General features: G+C 43.2%; 1 protein-coding gene across 1 annotated transcript; it reads right to left on the bottom strand.

The window, feature by feature from the left end:
* Window positions 1–1,651: 1,651 nt before the first annotated feature.
* Window positions 1,652–20,880, bottom strand: CHRNB3 (cholinergic receptor nicotinic beta 3 subunit). Its single transcript, XM_072776671.1, has 7 exons — window positions 20,475–20,880; window positions 20,209–20,360; window positions 19,173–19,324; window positions 18,095–18,139; window positions 5,796–5,905; window positions 4,697–5,579; window positions 1,652–2,569 (listed from the first exon to the last, which is right to left on the bottom strand). Exons 4-7 carry the CDS (start codon window positions 18,119–18,121, stop codon window positions 2,435–2,437), a joined length of 1,155 nt encoding a protein of 384 aa, XP_072632772.1. The 5' UTR covers window positions 18,122–18,139; window positions 19,173–19,324; window positions 20,209–20,360; window positions 20,475–20,880; the 3' UTR covers window positions 1,652–2,434.
* Window positions 20,881–22,998: the final 2,118 nt, after the last annotated feature.

Here is a 22,998-nt window from a genome sequence, read left to right as displayed (position 1 = left end):
TGAATTTAGTCAGAGCTGAAAAGAGGCAAAAAAAAAAAAAGAGAGAGAACAAGAAAACATTAACAGAAAACACAAAACAAAATGGCATGAATACAACTAACCCTGTCGGTGGTAACAATACATATGAAAAGGTTAAACCCTGTCTCAGCTGTAAACTGTTTATGGGAAACGTGCCTCCAAACAAAATAATCCAGGAGGGATCTAAATCTGGGGGATTTAAATCTGGGGAAGAAGAATAAATGCTTCAAGCTAAAATCCAGGATTTGGCAGCAGTAATTTTAGAGAACCTACTCTCCCTGATGCATCTTCAAGAGGGGGTTGGCAGAGCGGGGATGAAGTGCTCCCGGAGGGGCAGGGGAGACACGTCAAAATGGAATGGAGGGCATTTTGGAAATGATTTTTTTTTTTATTTAACACCAAAAATAAAGGCAACATAAGCAGACATAAGCAAGCAAGACCGCATTAAACTACTCCACAACAAAGAAAACCATCAGCCAAATGAAAAGATACTCTATAAAATGGGAGAAAAGATTCAGAAACCATGTTTCTGATAAGAGGTTAGTATACACTGTACAAGGAACTCATACAACTGAATAGTAAAAAACCAAATAACACAATTTAAAAATGGTTAAAGGATCTGAATAGACATGCTTCCAAAGAAGACACACTGATGGCCAACAGGTATGTGAAAAGGTGCTCACCATCAGGGAAGTGCAAATCCAAAGCACAGTAGATGTCTCCTCATGGCTGTTAGCATGGTTGTCATAAGGAACAGAAGACATACCAAATGCTGGCGAGGATGTAGAGAGAAGGAAACACTTTTGCACTGTTGGTGGGAATGTAAACTGGTATGGCCACTTTAAAAAAAAATTATGGAGGTTTCTCAGGAAATGGAAAATAGAACTGCCAAGAGATCCATGCGCTTCTGGGTGTGTCTGAAGGAAATGAAACCATTTTCTCAAGGAAATATCTGTATTCCCATGTTCACTGCAGCATTATCCACAATAGCCAAGGTATGAAAACAACTTAAATGTTTATTTATCAATGAATGATCGAGAAAATGTGATCACACACACGGGAACAGAATTCAGCCTTAAAAGAGACACAAATCCTGTCTTTTGCAACAACACAAATGAACTTGGAGAGCATTATGCTAAGAAGTGAAAAAATCAGACAGAAAGACAAACACTGCATGGTTTCACTTATATGTGGACACAAAGAAAAAGTCAAACTCATAGAAACAGAGAGTAGAAAAGTGGTTGCCAGGGGCTGATGAAGAGGGAAAATAAGGAGAGGTTGGTAAAGGGTATCAACTATCAGTTATAAAACGAGTAAGATCTGAGGATCTGATGTAAATTATAGTGACTCGTTGATCATACCACATTGTATAATTAAAATTTGCTGAGAGTAGGACTTAAGTCTTCTTACCAAAAAAAAAAAAAAAAAGGAAAAGAAAAGAAAAAGAAAGAAAGAAAGAAAGAAAGAAAGAAAGAAAGAAAGAAAGAAAGAGAATGGCAAGCCTTGAGAGTACTGTTGAAATGGATTAGATTGAATGTGGGTACTTCCAAACCATTATCAGAGAATGTTCAGGACTTGTATTTTCTAGGAGAAGATCATGGGTATTAATGACCACACTGCCAGTAATAGATGACATGGTTTCTATCGTCAGTAATTTTGATATGGCCCTTTAAGCAAGTTACAACTCACAGTAGGTTCTAGTTTCACCATCAGAAAAGCTTTATAATGTTATGAATAATCCATGAAGACCACCTGAGGTCACCACATTCAAGAGAGAATTTGTCTTTAACAAATACTATGTTTGTGGGGGAAAAGGAAGGAGTTTAGTTACCCAGCATCTTGGAGTCTTCGTGAAAACAAGCAGGCTGGGCCAGATCTGTGGAACCGGTTTAATTCCCCAAATGGCTGTTGAGATTTGTTCACGCACACTGCTACAGCAGCACAACACACAGCAGCAGTTTGCAAACTTAGGCAAAACCAGCAAGGACACCAGTAGGTGCAGGAGACCCAGGTCTGAGCATGCAAATAGTTTGACTCGAAGACTGTCTTAAATTCTTCGTGGGCATCCTTGGTGAGGCTTCAGTCCAGTTTCCTGGGGGCCTTAGTCCAGTAGCCAGCAACAGTCCTGGTGCGTCCTGGCTGTGATGTCAAGCCTGGAATGTATGACTTCCTGAATGTCCGGGGAAGGCAAGGCGGGGGCCTGAAGATGTTCTGCTTTACTTAAACCCCAGACTTGCTCCAGCGGCAATCATGGATTTACTGTGGGCAAACCCACACTTACAAATGTCAGTTTCCCCGAGGATGACACAGGCCCTTCCAGAAAGCTCGTGCAGGTGGATACGTATGTACATGCTAGCTGGATGTCAGCTCTAAGATCTAATTTCGTCTTTCTGGTATTTCAGACGGCCCCGGATTGCTAGTGAGAACTATGTAGCCACAGCTTCAAAGCAGGAGTAAAAATCAGAACAGAGCCTGTAACTGACACTATCAGAAAGAGCCACAGAAAAATGCGGTCCAGAACCTGGGCTACGAATTTCCAGTCTTGGACCACCTGCAAAAGAGAAAAGGACTCCTTCCATTCAAGATGCGGAGCAACTGTTCGGAATTCATTTCAAGGGATTGGAACAGAGTAACTAACATTCAGCTTTACACACAGCAGTTTTCAAAACACACCTGCCACATCCCCAGCAGGGTAGGCTTGGTTCCTCCCCGTGACCTTCACTGGCCAGCCTGTGAACTCTTTGGCAACACCGAAGGCGTAACAGAAACAACGGAATCATTTATGCCTTGGTAAACAAGACTGATCAAAATGGGAAAAGCCTGATTTTTACACAGACAAAAAGCCAGAATCTCTTACTATGATCTTCCAGATATTACATATGAGATGAATTGCAAACTTAAAAGTTAAGTTTTCCTGGCCAGAAAGGAAAAAGCCTTTTCTTCCCCTCCACGTGTGGGGATGGCTGCTCGTTTCTGGACACCTGGGAACTGCTGGTGGGGACAGGTGGTCAGGGGAGGACAGCACCCTGAAGGGGAGGTGGGCGGGATCCCTTTGGATGGGGGCGGGGGAGTTGGGGGGTTGGGGGGGCAATAAGCCTGTAGGAACGAGGTCAGGGTTATATCCAGAGGTCTGAAGGACATGGGCCCGTTCTCTTTCGAAGGAAAAGAAATGTCCCATTTCTTTTATATGGGGATTGTGTAAAGAGGGCACAGCCCAGGAGTTCTAGAAGGGGACATGGGTGCGGAGGTAGAACCTGCATGCATCTGGCACACACTGGGATTTAAGAAAACTTTGGGAAAAAACGGAAAGAATACACATTGAATGTTTAAAGTGTCATAACATTAAGTGGTGGTATTATGAGTGATTTTAATGTTCTTGTTTCTACTTTAAAAAAAAGATTTTATTTATTCATGAGAGAGGCAGAGACACAGGCAGAGGGAGAAGTGGGCTCCCTGGGGGAGCCTGATGAGGGACTCAATCCCAGGACCTGGGATCACACCCTGAGCCAAAGGCAGATGCCTTTGAGTCACCCTGGCATCTCATTTGTTTCCACTTTATGTATTTTCCAAATTCCTTACCCTGAGAAGGTGTCACTTTTATAATTTTTAAAAAGCTATTTAAATCTTTGAATCAGAATTTTTACAGGATGTAAACAAACAACAAACAACCCTAAGAATAGCAGAAATGTTTGTTCCATAGCAGCATTTCCCCCCTAATGCTTTAAAAATGTTTTTCAGTGTATTAAAAACACAACAAATAGAGAGAATATTCTAGGTAGTATCTAGATATAATACAGAAGGATATTCCTTTCTTCTTTTTTTTTTTTAAGTTTTATTTATTTATTTATTTATTTATTTATTTATTTATTTATTCAGAGAGAGCGAAAGAGAGGCAGAGACACAGGCAGAGAGAGAAGCAGGCTCCATGCAGGGAGTCCACGTGGGACTCGATCCAGGGTCTCCAGGATCACACCCCGGGCTGCAGGCGGCGCTAAACCGCTCTGCCACCGGGGCTGCCCAGAGGATATTTCTTTTAAAAAATTCTTTCATTATTTTATTTATGTGACCAAACTCTTGGCACTAATTTTCACTGATTTTAGAGGAGAATAATTGAACCCTGTAACTTGGCCTATAACTTGTTTTAAGCAGTTAATCTGAGTCCACGACTATTTTGAGCCCAAAATATACACTCTCACTGCGTTTTTAAAAAAATCTGTAAGCAAAATAACTATGCTTTCCCCTCACCAAAATATCTGTGGAGCACTGTATTTTTTATATTAATCCCCAAATCTAATTCTGTTCTTTTCTTTCCAAATACTACGGATAGAAATAACCACCATGCCACTAAAAATGAGAGATAAATTACCAGAGACAGGGATAACCAACTTAAAATGTAGAATTAAATTATGTTAAATAGAATCAAGTCTAATCATAAGGAATGGGGCCTAATCCACACATGCTTCACTTCTCTTAATTCTGTTCCTGGGAACTGCTTCCTAAAAATTCACACTAAAATTCTTACTCATGTCATGTTGTTTAACATTTTACATGTGAAAAGCAGGTAGCTAATAACGTCCCATTCAAGCAATGACAGTGTTTTGTTGCCAAAAGATACGGGAATATTGGTTCTTGCAGGGCTCTTTGGGGGCAGGGTTATGATAAGCACCAGTGTACTCACCTGGTTGATGAAATGCTCTTTCTTCACATGCCTCGAAATGTACCTGATGGAATCTGCTGCCTTTTCCAAGAAAGCAACAAGGACTGTTTCTCCATCACTAACCTGCCTTTGTTTCCTTTTTTCTGGAACTTTGCCTTTCACCACCGGTTGACTCTCATCTCTATCTGGAAAGGAGTAGCGGTCTACATGGTCCTTCATACAAAGCACTTTAGGAAGTTTTTGCAGAAACAGTCTCTTCACCCAGGGGGCCATGGGGTGGTAGGTTGAGGAAGATCTGTGGTGAACATTAATCACGAACACAGTGACAATGATGGACAGGGTCACGAAAACCATAATGAACAGCAGGTACTCCCCAATGAGGGGGATGACTTTGGAGGAAGAGGGGATTATTTCCTCAATTACTAAGAGAAAGACTGTCAGGGAAACCAGCACGGAGGTGGAGAGGGACAGCTTTTCGCCCTCATCGGAAGGTAGGTAGAACACGAGCACTGTCAGGAAGGACAGTCCCAGGCAGGGGATGATGAGGAAGAGGGTATAGAACAGGGGCAGGCGGCGCAGGACCAAGGAGTAGGTGATGAACGGGTAGGAGTAGAAGCCGTCTCTCCTGTTGCCCTTCATCCCCTTTGCGTTGAGTATTTCCCACTCTCCGTTATCAAAGAAGTCATTCCTGTCAACATTGTCATTGACCAAAACGAGGTCAACCATGGTGCCATCATAAGTCCAGGACCCGAACTTCATGGAGCAGTTCTGCCGGTCAAATGGGAAAAACGTGACATCCATGGTGCATGAGCTTTTGTAACTGGCGGGAGGGGTCCAAATGACCGAGCCGTTCGACCTCACGATGACTTTGGTCATGAGCGAGCCTTCGAAACGTCCATCAGCACTATGGTAGAAGCAAGTGGACACAGATGAGTTGGGTCTTGGCCCACCCCTCTATTAGTTGCATTTATTACTTTCCTGCCACAGAGTCAGTATTTCAAGAACAAATGGTTCTGTGCTTACTGAAAGTTGTACATTTCTCTGAATTATTTTGCCAAAATCAGGCTTTTCTGTCACCTGTCCTAATCTGACCAGCATATTTTTCTTCGGGGTTACTTACTTTTCAAAGAGAACTATGTCAGGAAGCCAGAGAGATTCTGATGGGACTTTAATTGAATGAATCCCGCCATATTCATCAGGATTCCAGCGTAATTTGTGGTCTGTCCATTCCTGCATCAAAATGAGTATACTGTAATTTTATTCTGAAAATTCAGTGTTCAAGTTTATGTTAATTTACTTATCCAATGTTTGGTTTTAAATGGGAAATTCATCTGTTTTTAGATCTTATGACCCTACCCTGTGGCTTAGTGCAATTCTCAAGATACAGGTTGAGCCAGCCTGGTCTCTGGTCTTCCCCAGGTCCACACAGCCATCCCACTTGGGATTTCCAAAATTGCCATATTTACCTTTCAATGAAGAGTCTCAATAACAAGGCCACTGATTTGTGATCTATTTTTTCAGCCTATTTCTCTTAAGAAACAAAAGAAAAAGCAATGGTAAATCTAGCTCAGGAGAGCTGGTCCAGTAATATCTTAATCTCATGATGATGGGTACAAACAATTTTGAATATCACTCAAGAGTCTTAAAAAAACATCCACCCAGTATGTTAATATGAAACATCCAGTATCCACTGAGTAGTCTTGATGACATTATAACCTTAATCCAAAGAAAAAAATCTTTTCCAAGAATTTCCTTTTAAGTTCTAATCTAAATTTATTTTGTGGCCACTCAATTACAATTTTAAATTATATTCCTAATATTGTTAGCCTCCAGAGATTTACATATTTTTCCTCATAATAGAATGAAATCATTCAGCATGTTTTATAGGACCTAATGGACCCAGATTAACAAACCTGACCACTAATTGATTGGATTATGAAGGTCAAGAGGATGATGTATGGATGATCCAATTACAGCAGAAGTGGACTTTCTTAAAAAGATCTGGATCCAGAATCTTATGAAATCTGACCTGAAAATTAAGTTCTTCTCTCCCACTGTCCCTCAGGTAGACTGTTAAGTAATGATGTAGGATAATATTAAATGATACTTCAGAAAGCTTGAAGGGTATGCCCAATGAGAGCCTCCCTGTCTTTAAAAAATCAGGACTCAGCAGATGGTAACTTCGCTAGATGGTAAAGTATTGAAACATGCAAGATGCCTGAAAAAGTGTAAGGCTGTTACACCAGATGAGATATTGTCTATCTTAGGCAATATTTGTGAGGCTTGATCCTTGAAAAACAAATTTAAAAGGATGTAGGTTATTAAAAAGCTACAATCTAAAGGATAAAAGACTGTGTGCCTATTTATGGAAAACTATGCATATGAAGATTAAGTTTAAGAGCCCAAGCTAATAAAGTATTTACCATGTTTACCTGGTACTCACAGCCTTCTCTTCCTTTTCCCCTTCCTCTACCCATTTTGAAAAGGACATTCATTTTCCTTCCTATGAATCATTTGTCTCCTACGAAGGAGACTTGTACTATCAGTGGCAGGTCTGAATCTCAGAAATGTTGAAGGGAACTCAGAGTAGCACTTTTTGTTTGTTTCACTTTTTAAAAATTGACATACAATAAAATTCACTCTTTTGTATATGGTTCTATATGCAAACAGTTGTATAATCACTAACAACATCAAGATCCAAGAACTCTGTTGCCCAAAAAGTTTTCCCTGGTGCTGCTCCTTTGTAATCAACTCCTCCATTGCCAGCCCCTGGCAATCACTGATCTACTTTCTGATCCTATAATGTTGCCTTTGGTCATATAAATAGAATCATACAGTAGAGAGCCTTTTGATCCTGATTTCTTACTTACCATATGGATTTTGGATTCTTCTATATTAGTCATTGGTTCATTTTTATTAGTGAGTAGTATTCCCTTGTATGAATTTACCACAACTTATGTATCCATTCCCCAGGTAGGATATTTGGGTTCATCCAGTTTTTAATGATTACAAATAAAGCCACTATAAATATTTTGTGTAATTTTTTGAGTGAAAAACATTCTTTTCTTCTCTTGGGTAAATACCCAGGAGTGGAATGGCTGGGCCATAAAGTAAGTGTATGTTCAACTTTATATGAAGCTGCCAAACTGTGTACCAGAGTGGCTCTATCATTTTTGTTTTCCCACTAGCAATGTATGAGAGTTCCAGGTCTTTAGCGTCTTCTCCAGTACTTGATATTGTCTCGTTTTTTATTTTGATTATAATAATTGTGAAATGATATCTCATTAAGGTTTCTAATATGCATTTTTCCTAATGACTAATGATGTTGAGCGTCTCTTCATGTGCTTATGTGCCACCCATATATCTTATTTGGCTGTTAAATCTCTTGCATATTTTTTAATCACGGTGTTTGTTTTATTACTGAGTTTTCAGGCTTCTTTATATATTCTGGATAAAAGCCCTTCATCAAATATTTGATTTGCAAATAGTTTCCCACAGTCTGTGGTTTCTTACTTCTCTAAGCAACGTCTTTCACAAGACGGAAGTTATACACTTTGATGAAGTTTATTTTACCAATTTTATCTTTTATGAAACATACCATTTCTAAGAAATATTTGCCTAACTCAAGGTCACAAAGATCTTCTCCCATTTTTTTATCTAGAAATTTTATAGTATTAGGTTGTACATTTAGATTTAAAATCCATTTTGAGTTAATTTTTTTTATTATGGTGTGAATGTGGGATGAAGTTTTTGGTTTGTTTTTGTTTTTCCACATGGCTATCCAATCATTGCTGCACCTTTTGTTGAAAAGGCTAAACATTCTCCATTGAATTACCTTTGCACATTTGTCAAAAATCAACCAACCATATATACTCTGTGGGTCTATTTATGGGTTTTTTTGTCCCATTTCATTAATCTGTGTCCCTCCTTTCTTTGGTACTACACTCTCTTAACCTCCATTGCTTTCTAGTAAGTTTTGAAATGGTGTAATGTGAGTCCTCCAACTGTAGTGTCCTTTTCCAAATCGTTTTGGCTATTCTAGTTCCTTTGCTTTTCTTTATAAAATTTTAAAGCAGCTTGTTGCTATCTATAAGAAAAATCCTTCTGAAATCTTAATTCTGATTGCCTTGAATATATAGATTGGCTTGGGTAGAACCACTATCATAATATTGAGATTTCTGACCAAGGAATATCATTTCTCATTCCATGTACTTAAGTCTTTTTTGATGTTTTAAATCGGTGTTCTGTAGTTTCAGCCTATAAACCTCACACATATTTTGTTAGATTTATACCTCAGCATTTCCGGTTTTTTAAAAGAATTTATTTATTTAGATTTTACTTATTTATTCATGATAGACACACACAGAGAGAGGCAGAGACACAGGCAGAGGGAGAAGCAGGCTCCATGCACCGGGAGCCCGATGTGGGGTTCCATCCCGGTTCTCCAGGATCGCGCCCTGGGCCAAAGGCAGGCGCCAAACCGCTGCGCCACCCAGGGATCCCCTGGGGTAGATTTTCTACAGAAACAATTACATCATTTACAAATAGAGAGTTCTAGTTCTTTTTTTTCCAATCTGAATGCCTTTTACTGTTTTGTTTTGTTTTTGCTTTAAGTCACTAGCTAGGACTTTCAGTATGACAGTAAATAAGAATGGGAGGGGAGGGGCACTGGGTGGCTCCGTGGTTGAGCATCTGCTGTTTGGCTCACGGAGTGAACCTGGGGTCTTGGGATTGAGTCCCGCATTGGGCTCCCTGTGGGGAGCCTGCTTCTCCCTCTGCCTTTGTCTCTGCCTCTCTCTGGGTCTCTCATGAATAAATAAATAAAATCTTTTTAAAAAATAGGAGTGGGAGAGTAGATATCTTCTCATTGTTCCTGATCTTGGGTAGAAGATATTCATCATTCAGTATTATGTTAGCTGTTGGTTTTCTTAAGTGCCCTTTATTTGACTAAGGAAGATTCTTCCTATTTCTAGTTTGCTGAGCTTTTTTTTAAAAAAAGATTTATTTATTTGAGAGGGAGAGAGAAAGCACGCATGCTGAGAGAGTGTGAATGGGGGGAGGGGCAGAGGGAGAGAATCCCAAGCAGACTCCTGCTGAGTGTGGAGTCCTATGTGGGGCTGGATCCCACAACACTGAGATCACAATCTGAATCAAAATCAAGAGTCCAATGCTCAACAACTGAGCCATCCAGGTGCCCCACAATATAATTTTCTTAATTAGAATGGATCTTGACCTAAGTTGTATAAAAAGCTTTTCAGCTTCTATAGAGATGATTACATGATTATTCTTTAGTCTCTTAATAAGATGAATTGTATTGATTGATTTTCTGTTGTTTTTTGTTTTTAAGTAGACTGCACACCCAACATGGGGTTCAAACTCAAAACCCTGAGTCTAAGAGTCATATGCTTTACTGACTGAGCCAGCCAGGTTCCCCTATACTGATGAAGTGCTTTATATTTATTAGTGCTAATTCCTTCAATAAGCTACAAAATTACCTACTATTAGTGCTATATTAGATGAGGCCCCTGTGGCCCGGAGCATTCAAGTGCCTTGTACTAGGCCACACAGTTGGTCAGTAAAGAAAGCAGGATTCAAGGCTGCTGCATATGACTGGGCATGCCGTGCATCACAACCCTAGGAGGTGCCTTTCACATTGACTAGGACGTGAAGGGTGCCCCCCACCAAGGTGTGCCACTGAGTGATGGCAATGGTACTCAAGCCATGGTACATTAAAAGGCATATCCTGCACTCTTTTCCCTTTTCCCATGCTACTGGACAGTGGAAAAATTTGTGGCTTACAATTCTTCATAACATCAGTTATTTGATCCAACTTTCTGTGGCTCTGCTTTCAAGGATATTTCTGGGGCTGATAGCTATAAAGCTTATGGACTCTGTACTCAGGCTAAAACAGTTGCTTATTCCACTTTTTCCTCTGTTAAAAAAGAAAAGAAAGACAATAAAAACAGAAAATCTGTTTTGCCTTAATGGTAAATATCTGTCAGGGATCCCTGGGTGGCGCAGCGGTTTGGCGCCTGCCTTTGGCCCAGGGCGCGATCCTGGAGACCCAGGATCGAATCCCACGTCAGGCTCCCGGTGCATGGAGCCTGCTTCTCCCTCTGCCTATGCCTCTGCCTCTCTCTCTCTCTCTCTCTCTGTGACTATCATAAATAAATAAAAATTAAAAAAAAAAAGGTGGAGGAATTTTACAAATAAGCATGTTACACAATGTCCAAGTTCAGCAACAAATAAGGGGAGAGAAAATTATAGTATGAAGATGAACCATTAATAATAGGAAACTTCAGCTGACTTCCACTTGGGCAAGGCTCAGTTTGAGAAGGAAGCAGTTGTTAAGAGCTCTTTATAGAAAGAGGAGAAAACAAATTCAGAAATAAAGTGGACATGTGCCACCTGCTGCCTCAGATTCACCTGCCCTTCTTCCAGTATGAGCACCCTAGTTTCCTCTTGGGCAACTACCTCATTGCACTGTCACTCACTAGCTGTGGGTGCATCTGACTCTTCCTTCTGTCCCACAAATGGGGCTGCACCTCACACTGGCCCACCATGATCTTCAGGGTTGTCAGGTAACCAAATGGGGAACAGTGAGATAGCATGAATCTTCTGGAGCACTGGAAAAGAGGCTTGCCATCCTCTTTCCTGCTGGACTTAAACACAGGAAGGAAGTACTTTGAGGCAGAAGCTGATACAGCCACCTTGCTGAGGTGAGGCTGAGATGAGAATGGGGTCACCCAGAGGACGAGGGGCCTAGAGACAGGCAGAAGGAGCACCATTCCTGGGAATATTGCTTGAGCCCCTGGGTCAAGCTGCAGGTGACGCTGGCCTTGTCCCTGGACTTTCCAGATTATGAAAGCCAGTACTTTCTATTTTTACTGAAGCCAGTTTGGGTTGGGTTCTCTGTCATGTGCAACCAAAAAGTTCTCAGCTCATCCTGGGAGCATCTGAGTAGATCCTGAGCAGGTGGCGGGTCTCTGGTGCACAGGCAGCAAGCGGCGGGGCAGACACACAGGTGGGCAGGTGGGCTGCCAGCGCGCTCTCACGGCCAGCGCTGTCTTGAGGGGACAGCACTGCTGAGCTCAGCCCCGGGCCCACTCTTGCCCTTCCCTGTTAAGAGCATACAGATGGCTGCGGACAAAACTGTCTGCTCCTCGGATCCAGGCTCCTCTCTGGGGCAGGCACAGCTGTCTCCCCTGCACCCGGTTCCCCCAGCGGAGCAGGTGCACCTACAGCTCTGGGGCCTCTGCTGTCTGGCGCAGCCCAGCAAACAAATACCTGGTTTTAGGAACTGTTCAAAGGGAACGGGCGGAGGGGGGAGCCCGAGGGTATGGAACTTTTGGGCCAGAAGGGCTTGCCCTGCTTGCCGGACCTCCTGACAGAGTGCCAGTGGCTTACGGGGTCACAGTCTGGGCAGAACGAATGCGCGCGGCACAAGAAGGCAAGGCTGGTGGCCACGCGGAACCCAGCGCCGCCCCTACTCCTGGCCTGGGCCTCGGCCTCTGGGCTCGGGCTCATTGCTCCGAGGGGGGTGCGGCTTGGGTGTAATGGGAAGGAACGCGGGGTGGACAGGGAGGGCAGTTCTGAGGAGACAACCTGCAAAAGCCGAGACCTGAGGGTAGGAGGAGCCGCGAGGGAGAAGGAACCCGGAGAGGGAAGGCGCCGGGGCAGAGATGGGGGAACGACGGATGAGGGGTGCGAAGAATCCTTGAGGAGGACGTAAAGAGATCTAGAGTGATTTAGGTCTTGTTCCTGCCCAGGAAAGAGAAGGGGGTGAGGTGGGACTTCTGGGATTTCGGAGTACCCAGAAGAGCAAGAGCACTGAACTGGAGTCAGAAGCTGTGAGTTCCCCACCCTGTGGTCCTTTGCTGCTTGTATGCCTCTGTGGGGTGTTCTTCTGTACCCAGACCTGGGGAATCAGAAATGTTCTCCTTGACAAGTCCGTCCAGAGGGGTTCCCTGAATTTCTATCAACATATGCGTCCACTGCGATGCTGACAGAGTCCTAAGCCCCAGGATGACCACACGTGCTAAGCCAGCAATGTCAGGGTGAGGATTCAGAGCCTCCATCCTCTCTCTTGCTAAGGACCTCTGGAACTTTCTGGTTACTTCCTGTTTTCTCCGAAACCCTGAGGTCATCCAGAGACTAATCTCCTGTCTCTCCCTTCTTAAAGTAAGAGATTAGAAATAATATACTATGTTCATATAGCATGCTCCAGTCAAGATCCTCAAAGCTCTTTACAAACATCAGCTCTACCCTGAGGCAGTTCCAAGGTGGAAAGCTGTGTCGTTGCAGGAAACAGGCGAGCACGGGATATGTCAGGACCAAATCTCAAAGTAATTCTGTGACTAAGAAAAAAAAAAAAAGGAAAAATAGTTTCCTTGATTCTGAGAAGTGCAATTTCAAATCCATATCGTATATATTCCCTTAAAATTGTCCTTTCTTAGACAGTTTGAAATATCACTCATAAGTGTCTAGCTGTTATCCAGAACTGAATTTCATTTAAACCTAAATCAAAGACTTTTTTACTATAAAAAAATTCCCCTAGTTATTCTTAGTTTAATACTAAAACCAAAAGATAGCAAAGAACAAGTAGTGCCTTGAATTGTAGCCTCTGGGGCATCCTGGGGATCTTCACTTACCTTAAAGTCAAGTGTGAAATTCTTTTTTTTTTTTCCAAGTGTGAAATTCTTAAAGCAAGTTAAGGTTGATTCATTTCAATCTTAAAGAAAACAACATGACATACTTTATGTCTCATATTCCTACTATATCCATGAGCTGCCAGAGCCAAAAAATGGGATTTGTCATTAAGGATGAAAAAGCCTCCAAACGTGGCAGCCGGAAATGACATTTATTGAGTCCCAAGTATGTGCCAGATACTGTACATCACATTCACACACATGATTGCATTTCACCTCTTAACAACATTGTGGGGTAGGCATTGCCTCTATTTCATGGAAGAAGAGATGGAGGGTCAGAGAGGCAAAATGACTTGCCGAAGCTTATATATCGTGATTTCTGACTCCTGACTCCTAACTCCTGCTCAATTCCTACTCAGGGTCCACCAAACTGACCTCCGTTGCTAAGTCAGAGTGAGTCTAGGAGAAGAAAGGAAAATAAGATGCTGAGTTAAGGGTCGGAAGTAAATTCCTAGACTTGTAGGTGCCGTTGCAGGTGGTGGAAGATTACTAGACTTTGGGAAGCTGTCCCAGCCCTTTACAGCAAGGCTGTCCCTTCCATGGCAAGTTTGTTTCTCATTTTCCCTCCCAGACCAGCTCCAGGAATCTAGCCTGTGAGGCCTGCATATTGAAGTGGAACTTTGTGTTGGTCTAAAACAGGAATCAGCTGTTGGAGAAACAAGGCTACTTTGAGATGTTGGCTTTGGCAGACATTCAGGCAGTTTTATTTTCCTCAGGAAAATGAAGGGGGTAGGACAGCAAACTGCTGTCAGCTACAGTGAAGCGAGATCACTCAGAATCTTGCTGTCTTATGGTATTCACACCCCACAGTGCCTAGCCCAGGGTCTTACACAGTGTCTGGTGCATAGTAGGTGCTCAGTAAATGCTTGTCGAGTGAGTAATTTTAATGTCTGTTGTCTTAGCGATTACTCATATGATAGACTCTAGGCCAAGGGTTCAACCCTTTATTATTAAAGAAAGGGTGGTTTCATTTCCCATTTGCCTTTACGGTGCTTGCGAAGCAGTTTTCCTAACCTTGAATATGATGGAGCAGAATCTGAGTGGTAAGGCATTAAGTACTTTCTCATGTAGTTTTAGTGAGTCGGTGTTAATAATCTATTTATGATTTATAGGGTTTTGATTACTCCTTGAAATAGGAAGGAGGAAGACAAATAAGTTTCCAAAATAAAATCAATAAAACAAAAATAGCTCCACATAGAGGACTTTCTCAGGATGTCACTACATTCGTGCTTGATAAAGGTCTTTGGTTAAGAGGATGGAGGAAAAAAAAAAAAAAAGAGGATGGAGGAAGAACATCTAAATATACCAGAGGAGAACTGTGGAAATAGGGGATAAGATGGGAGAATTGCATTAAAAAAACAAGCATCTTGTTTGTGGAAGCTACCATGGAACATGTTTTTGTTCCAAGCACGTGGAGTTTTATTCTCTCTGTGATATGAATCAGGGAGCATTTTTCAGCGTCTAGATGAGAAGTGAGAAAAGAATGGGGTTTTACTGTTTCTGTCTTTATTTTGACTGAGGTAAACAGGGGTGGCTGGGGAGAGTTTCCCATAGGTTTGCTCTGGCATGAGAGCTTTGGGAAGTTATACGATTGAGAATAGTATGCAGGGGGTCACAACTTCTCCACCTTTTTGGCTTGCAGAACTTCTACTGATCCCAGAAGACCTACCTTAACTACCTTAAATATCTCCTCCCTTGCAAGCTCTCCCTGATTTTCTCCCTGTTTCATTGTTATTTTTGTAATGACATAGTACTTGTGTAGATTTTCCTTATGGTGTTTATCATATCACAGTCATTGTTTTTTACACAACTACACTTTGTCCTCCCCTTGAAGGCAGGGCTGTATTTTCCTCTTCATATACCCGGATCTAGCCCAGTGGCTGACACTTAGTAGGCTGTAAGTAAACCTTGTGGAACGAATCCTTACTTCATTCTCTCCTAAATGCTTTTCTACACCATCCGATGTTGAGCTAGCAAAACCTTAGAAGACAAGGACCAGGAACTAGTCTATATGGAGACAGCACTGAGCAGAGCACAGGACATCTTGGAGCTGCTCCCTTGTCCAAGGCAAGGGAAGGATTTCTTCATGTGAGCCAGACCTCCAGTGCCTAACCTGGGACAAGTCAGTTCAATTCTCTAATGCTCAGTTTTCTCATCTGCAAAGTGGGAATCCTAATAGAACCTACCTCATAAGGTGGCTGCGAGAATGAACCTGGTTCATTCCTAGGACACACCCAATCAGAGCATTTAGTACATGCTCAATAACTGTTAGGTATTATTATTAGCTACTCTGAAACTGAGATCTGTATAAAATGCCAATGGTTGTTAATATCAGTTTTGTCTTGTTTTCATCATCCCTTTTCTTTATCTTTTATTACCTTTTTTTTTTTATCCTTCACTTTTCTTTTACCTTTTTAGTTTTAAAAAGCAAAGGGTAGGGCGCCTGGGTGGCTTAGTTGGTTAAGCATCTGCCTTCGACTCGGGTCGTGATCCCAGAGTTCTGGGATCGGGCCCTGCACTGGGCTCTCTGCTCCATGGGGAGTCTGCTCCTCCCTCTGCCTTGTTCTCTCTCTGTCTCTCATGAAAAAAAAAACAAAAAACTAGGGGTGCCTGGCCAGCTTAGTCCATGGAACATGACTCTTGATCTCAGGGTTATAGATTCGATTCCCATGTTGGGTATAAAGATTACTTAAGAATAAAATCTTAAAAACAAATAAAAAGATACATATATATCATATGATGGAGCTCAAATGCCTCCTATTCCATGCAGCCTTCCCAGCTTGCCACCATGCTATAGAATTCATCTTTCTTTTTTTGTGCCATAACATAGAATATATTAACTAATATTTTTTGTGATATTTGTACTCCAAATCCAATCTGTGTGCACAGAATAGCTTTGATAATATTCTCTGTTGTTCTATAAAATGTATAGAGGGTTTTCTTACTTTGGCTCTTCCAGTGATTTAGAAGCAGGGCTTTGATGGTTAAGGCAGAGGCTGGGTATGGCAGAGAAGGCCCTAACTGGGGAATCCAGATTCCAGCCAGATGAATTCCTGGACTCCTCTGTTTCTGTAAACAGGGATAGTGTGATACCTGCTTTGTTAATTCTGAATGTTGAGAAATGTAAATGAGAGAAGAAAGATGACAATCCTTTAAAAATTTAATGCAAAGAAAGTCTATTATTCTTTGGCTAAAATGAGAAAGACAAGAAATAACAAGTGCTGGAAAGGATGTGGAAAAAGGGAAACGTCGCTCACTATAGCTAGAAATATAAACTGGTATAGCTACTGTGAAAAATAGTATGGAGGTTCCTCGAAAGATTAAAAATAGAATTACCATATGATCAAGCAATTTGGGGTATTTACCCAAAGAAAATGAAAATACTAATTTAAAAAGATGCATGCACCCCTACGCATTATTTATAATAGCCAAGATATGGGACATATCAACCCAAATGTCAGTTGATAAGTGAATGGATAAAGAATATGTGGTATATATATTATATACCACACATATATATATAATTTATATATGTATATATATTATATATGTACATATACATATATATTATATATATATGTAATATATATAATATATATGTGGTATATATTATATTATATATAATGTTACTTAGCCATTAATAAAGAATGCAATCTTGTCATTTGTGACAACCTGGATAGACCCAGGGTGAAATAATCAGACAGAGAAAGACAAATACCATATGATTTCACTTATATGTGGAATCTAAAAATACAAAACAAATGAACAAACAAACAAAAAGGCAGAAACAGATCCAGATGTAGAAAACAAAGTGATGGTTGCCTCAGGGGAGGAGGTGGGGGAATGGGCACAATGGGTGAAGGGGGGTAGGAGATACAGACTTCCAGTTATAGGATGAATAAGTCATGGGGATGAAAAGTACAGCATAGGGAATGTAGTCAATGGTATTGTAATAACGCATATGGTGACAGATGGTAGTGACACTTGTGTTGAATACAGCATGAAATACAGACTTGATAGGTCACTATGTTGTATGCCTGAAAACCAATGTAACATTGTGTGTCAACTATACTTTAATGAAAAAAAAATTATTCTCATTACTTCTAAAATATGGGAACCTAAGTCGTCAGGCTGGCTTTTCCAAGCATCAGCTTACCCCATTCCTATGGATTTCTCTTGCTCTGTTTTGGGTATTGGAGATTTCTGGTTTTGACTCTGTCTTGACCTGGAGGCATCCACCAGGCCACTGTGATTCTGGTGGCCCAGCTTTGCTGGAAGTCATTTCCAAAGTTGCAGTTAAGGTTTGTGAGGAGTTGTGGCTTCTTGTTCACTTCTACTGAAATGACCTCGTGTTTTCAAAATCTCAAGAAAAGTGAAAAGTACCAATAATAAAGGCCTGCTCTAGTTGCCATATCCTAAGGGGGGGAAAGTTGCTCTCTGGAGCTTTCCCCATTTCTCCAGGTAGTCAGGGAGCAGTGCTCAGACCTTGGCATCAGAGTCCATTCCAGGCATGCTTCTGAGCTTCCAGGACCTGCTTGCTCTCCAACTCCCGCAAAAGAACAGGAAATAATAGACCCCAACCATTCCCAAATATCTCCCCAAGGAACCCAATATGTTCTTTATATCATTGTTTTTCAAATAGGTGTCTTTTTAAATAGAAAAGAGTGGCAATAATTAGGTTAGCAGATATAATGCTTGGATTGACAGTTACCTGTTTGAGCCACACATTTGTTGTCATCAGCTGATTCTTTTCATCCTAACAAAATGAGAATTAGAAAGATATAAATTCAAATTAAGTGAAGGTGTCTTTTAGATTCTTTTTTTTTTTTTGGTCCGAAAGACCTTTCTGAGTCTTACATTTGAGGAGTTCAAAGCATAAAGGATTCTCAACTTCAACACAGTTAAATGCCATGGGATCCTAAAATATTATGCATAGTTTGCTCAAAATAAAAAATAATAATCAAAGCAAGTAGCAGTCCATTGTGGTGATATTTACCTAAAATTGTCTAAATCCAGAAGGCAAAGTAAGATCGCAAAGCAGAATGAATATTAGCTAAATCAGAGGTCACTTTTGCATGATTTGCTAGAAGGAATCCTTGGGCATTGAGTCAGCTGGGGTGGGTGAGGGTGCAAGTGGTGGGGCGGGGCCGGGGTTGGGACAATCTGGGAGGATTATTCTGGAACTTTGGGGACCACAGCAGGATGACTTTGCAGAACCGGCTTGTTAAAGTTCACTGATTTCCCCGGGAACTGGACCAGGGCAGAAGTGGGAGCTCGGCAGGAGTCAGTAGTGCGTGTTAAGATATGGGTGGTGCCCGCGGGATGCGGGATGCGTGGGGCCCTGAGGGGATTCGGGAGGAGATGGGGACACCAGGCCCTCGGTCAGGCTCCGGCATCACCTGCCCTCTCTCCCTGCAGGCACCCCGCCAGCCCCCACCGGTCTGGGCGACACTGCGGAGCCCCGGGCCCGGCTGTCCCTGGTCTCCTCTCCCGGGGCTCAGCCTGGCGCCGCCCGCCCCCCCCCCCCCCCCCCCCCCCCGGGGCGATGCCTGTCCCTGCAACCTGCAACCTGAGCCTCACGCCGCCCCGCGCCAGGAGTGTCGCCGCCACGACGCTGCTCATTCCGTCCCCAGGTCACTTCACTGGCCTCTCGGGGCAGATTTTTTCTCACAGCAAGCTATTTTTAAAATTGAAATGGCAGACACGGGGAAAGCAAGCGGAAACGGCGTCCCCGAGCCACACACGGTGAGGAACGCGTGCTCTTTCCAGCGGCGCCAAGGAGGACTCACCACATCTACGAGCTGAGATATTTTCAATCCGAAATACACTTTTATGGTGTCATTGGAATTTAGCACAGGGCGAACCCATTTCTGATAACCTTGGAATAAGTGTCTGAGGAGGGCATCTTCACTTTCGGCGATTGAACGGAATCCCGCAGAGCCTGGAAGAATCCAGAGGGAAACCCCGATTAATGCGCGAGGCGAGGCCGGGCGGGGCGGCTGGTGGAGCTTCCTCCGTCCTGAGCCTTCATCCCGGCCGCGCAGCCTCTCAGCAAAGGCAGCTCTGAGCGAGTTCTCGAACCGTGCTCTTCTGCTGCTGCTGCTGCTGCTGCTTCTAATGGATATCGTACTTATTTATTTTTAATTTAAATTCAATTCTCCATGCCCACAACACACGGTGGGTGGAAAGCAGACTCTGCTTCACCCAGAGCTTGGCTCTCTCATCCATCGGCTTCTCCCATCATGAGGTCAGCACCTTGACCCCCAAAGAATCACCTGCAGCGCCCCCCCACCCTCCACCTCACGTCTCAGCTGAGATGCCCCCTCCTTACAGACACGGCCCCGTCCACCACGCCCCCACTGAGCTCCGTCAGGTCCCCACCACAATGTGTTGTGTATTTGTCACTGTCTGTCCTTCCCTCGAGCTCCATGATGGCAGGCACAGGATCCAATTTACTCGATGATGTGTATCCAGCGCCTAGAACAGTGCCTACCCACAGCACATACCCGTTTTATATCTACTTAATGAATGAACCGATGAAAGGAATATGTTGGGACATTTTCCATGTGTTTGCCACATAGCCATAGAACACCTACCACATCCCCTGCGCTGTTTGTTCCCTTGCAAAGACCTTCCCTGGTCAACAACCAGGTTCTAACACTCTTCTCCACTCCTGTATATCTGAGAGCCTAAGAACACCCTAATTTCAAGCTTTGATCCTCAGGCTGAAGAAATGGTCTAGGAATGCAGCCTAGAGATGAGTTTTATTTCTTTTCAGTGTCATACTATCAAATTTAAAGCAAGGAAGCTGGGGTGCCTGGGTACCTCAATGGTTGAACATCTGCCCTTGGCTCAGGGTGTGATTCCGGCATCCTGGGATCGAGTCCCACATCAGGCTCCCCACAGTGAGTCTGCTTCTCCCTCTGCCTATGTCTCTGCTTCTTTCTCTGTGTCTTTTGTGGATAAATAAATGTGGGCTTAAAAAAAAAAGAAAACAGGGACACTTTGTTATTGTTGTTTTGAATATGGCCTCTCTCGTGGTCACTGGAAGTTTGTCCCTCCAGTTATAAAATAAGTAAATTGAAACCTACTCTTAATGCTCCTAGGGGTGATCAGAGGTGTAAGATGGGCTGCATACCTCTTTCTCTCACTCTCAAGAAAGCATATTAAAATGCAAATGAGTGACTAAAATGCAAATGAGTGACGAGAGAGCTGTAACTTATGTTTATACTTAGTTATTTAAAAAGCTAGCTGTTCTCAAACTTGGATACTTAGCTGTTCTCAGCAAGCAAAGGCACACTCCGGAGCAGGTCAGCTGGGTGGTTGCCAGGGCAGCACTCTGTAAACACCCTAGAACCTTACTGGAAGGGTTGGGGAGGGTGGGAGTTGACATTTCCCGAAACCTTTCGAGGGACAGAGTGTTCATTCGCTCAGGCTACACTTCACGAATTTCCTACCCCACATCCAGGCTCATTTTCCTTCAAAATACATCGCATCTCTGATTATTTCCCACCATCTCCATGGGCAACCGCCCGTGTCACAGACTCCATCCTCGCCCTCGGATTCGTGTGCAGCTTCCTCATCACTTCCACCCTGGCTCCGTTTACAGTTCATTTTCTGCTCAGCTGTCAAGCCAGCTCTTACAAGCAGAAGAGGATTATGTTAGTTCCTTGCTCAAAGTCTTGCAGTGGCTTCCTATCAAACCTAGAAGGGACATCTCATGTTCTCATGGTCTCCCAGGCTGTGTACAGCCCTACCTTTTCCCACTCTGGCCTCAGCCCTCCTCCCCAGTGCCTCAAGCCCGTCCGCTCTTTCCAGAACATGCCTGTATGTTTCTGTTTGGAGCAGGCCCTGGCCCTGTAGAGACCCCATAACCCCATACTCATTCCTTCATTTTGTCCCATCTTTGCTCACATGTCATCTCCTTGAAGAGGTCATTCTGGGTTACACAATCTAAATATCCGTCCTCACACTTTTTCCCATTGATGGTACTTTATCTCACATCAGAGCACTTGGACCTATTATGTGTCTTTGTTTATTGTCTGTCTGCCACACGGGAAATGCCAGCTCCGCGAAACCTTCCTCACTGCTCCTCCCGGCTCTGTGGGGCCTGGCCCATTGGGGCTGCTGAGCCAACATGTGTGTAGCAATATGGTGAGCTACTTGGCTTTTGCTTGCTGAGTGGTATTAGAAGAGTTTAGGCTAGAGTTGAATTGCTGGGGAGAAGAGGGAGACAGTGAGGCCACAGCTGTCCTCCCTTGGCCTTTCCCCATGCAGGCAGCCCTCCAGTGAGGAGGAGAATATTGTTTCAAGGGCACGATGGCAGTGACTGTTCCTTGCTCAATAGCCCATTTGCCCTTTCTTTTTTGGTAACAGATGCTAAATTTATTCAGCATTGCATGGAGCCAGCTTAAAATGTTCCCTTCTCAGGCTCTCTTACAGGTAGGGAGGGCCATGTGACAGACACATTGGCCACTTTAAGATACAAACAGAAGCAAGAGGGTGAGGTTTGTAGGAAATACCATTGGAGCAGACAGACTCGTCCGACCTGCATCTTTCACCTTCCATCTTTCACCGGTTGCTCTCTCTCCTTCCTGCCTGGAACTGGAACGTGGGATCTAGGGATTTGGCCACAGAGGTATCTTAAAGCCTGATGAAAGCTACACACACTAGATGGTGAAATAAAAGGGCCGTCAGAGCCTGGGCTCCCAGCGCTGTAGGACCGCCAATCAGCCCAGGAATGCCTGCTCCAAATTTCTTGGTGTGTGAGAAAAGTCATTCTCCTTTTGGGATAAGTGGTTATCGCCATAGTTACCTCTATCTGAATGCAGTCCTAGCAGCTGAGGGCCAGGGTTCTGCTTCCTCAAGAGCCCCTGTGCTCCAGTTCAGGCCAGTAAGGACTAATTACTTAAGACACCGTCTCTCGGTGGATGGAGACACTCAGGAAGGCTGAGAACAACTGAATAACATCTGAGCCAGCACATGTGTGCATGTGCACGCACACACACACATAAGGGACTTCATAGCTTGGATACGCTGCCATTATAATTCTGGATTTGTGGGAGGGATTCTGAGAACAGAAACTGTACTTTTGATTTCCTTTCCTGGCAGGAAAATTTTACTGTCAATTTGCAGAGAGGTAGAGTTGCACATTGGGGAGGATCTTCTAAAATTTTGACCTTGACAATCCCCAGCACTTGCCACCTTTAAAACTATACCCTCCATAAGAATGGTTGGATCCCTGCTCTTTGCCAGGATCCAAAGGGAAATAGCAGATCTGCTCTTTCAGGGCACTTTGTATGTTTTACCCACTTGGCCAATGTGGGAGGGTAAGCTGCTGTCTGAATCAAGGAACAAAAAGCATAGATCTGTACTGGCTGTTATGGACTAAATATTTGGGTTCCTTCAAATCCCTATGTTGAACCCGTACTCTCCACCATCTGACTGTATTTGCAGATAGAGCCTTTAAGGACGTAATTTAAGCTAAATGAAGTCATCAGTGTAGGACCCTAATCCAATAGGATGATGTCCTTAGAAGAGATGCAAGAGAGCTCATTCTCTCTCTGTGCAGGCATGAGGAAAAGCCAGGTGAAGACACTGCCAGAAGGCAGCTGT

The sequence above is a fragment of the Canis lupus genome, chromosome 15, assembly GCF_048164855.1.
Source record: "Canis lupus baileyi chromosome 15, mCanLup2.hap1, whole genome shotgun sequence".
Classification (NCBI taxonomy): Eukaryota; Metazoa; Chordata; class Mammalia; order Carnivora; family Canidae; genus Canis; species Canis lupus.
This window is presented reverse-complemented; position numbering and strand designations above follow the sequence as displayed.

Bases quoted from the DNA above. Each gene is read 5' to 3' on its own strand.
- CHRNB3 (XM_072776671.1), bottom strand. From the start codon at position 18,121: ATGACAACAAATGTGTGGCTCAAACAG. The intron at 5,906-18,094 runs GTAACTGTCAAT...ATTTTGATGCAG, and splicing joins CAAATGTGTGGCTCAAACAG to GAATGGACAGACCACAAATT. The intron at 2,570-4,696 runs GTGAGTACACTG...TCTCTTTTGCAG, and splicing joins AAGAGCATTTCATCAACCAG to GTGGTCCAAGACTGGAAATT.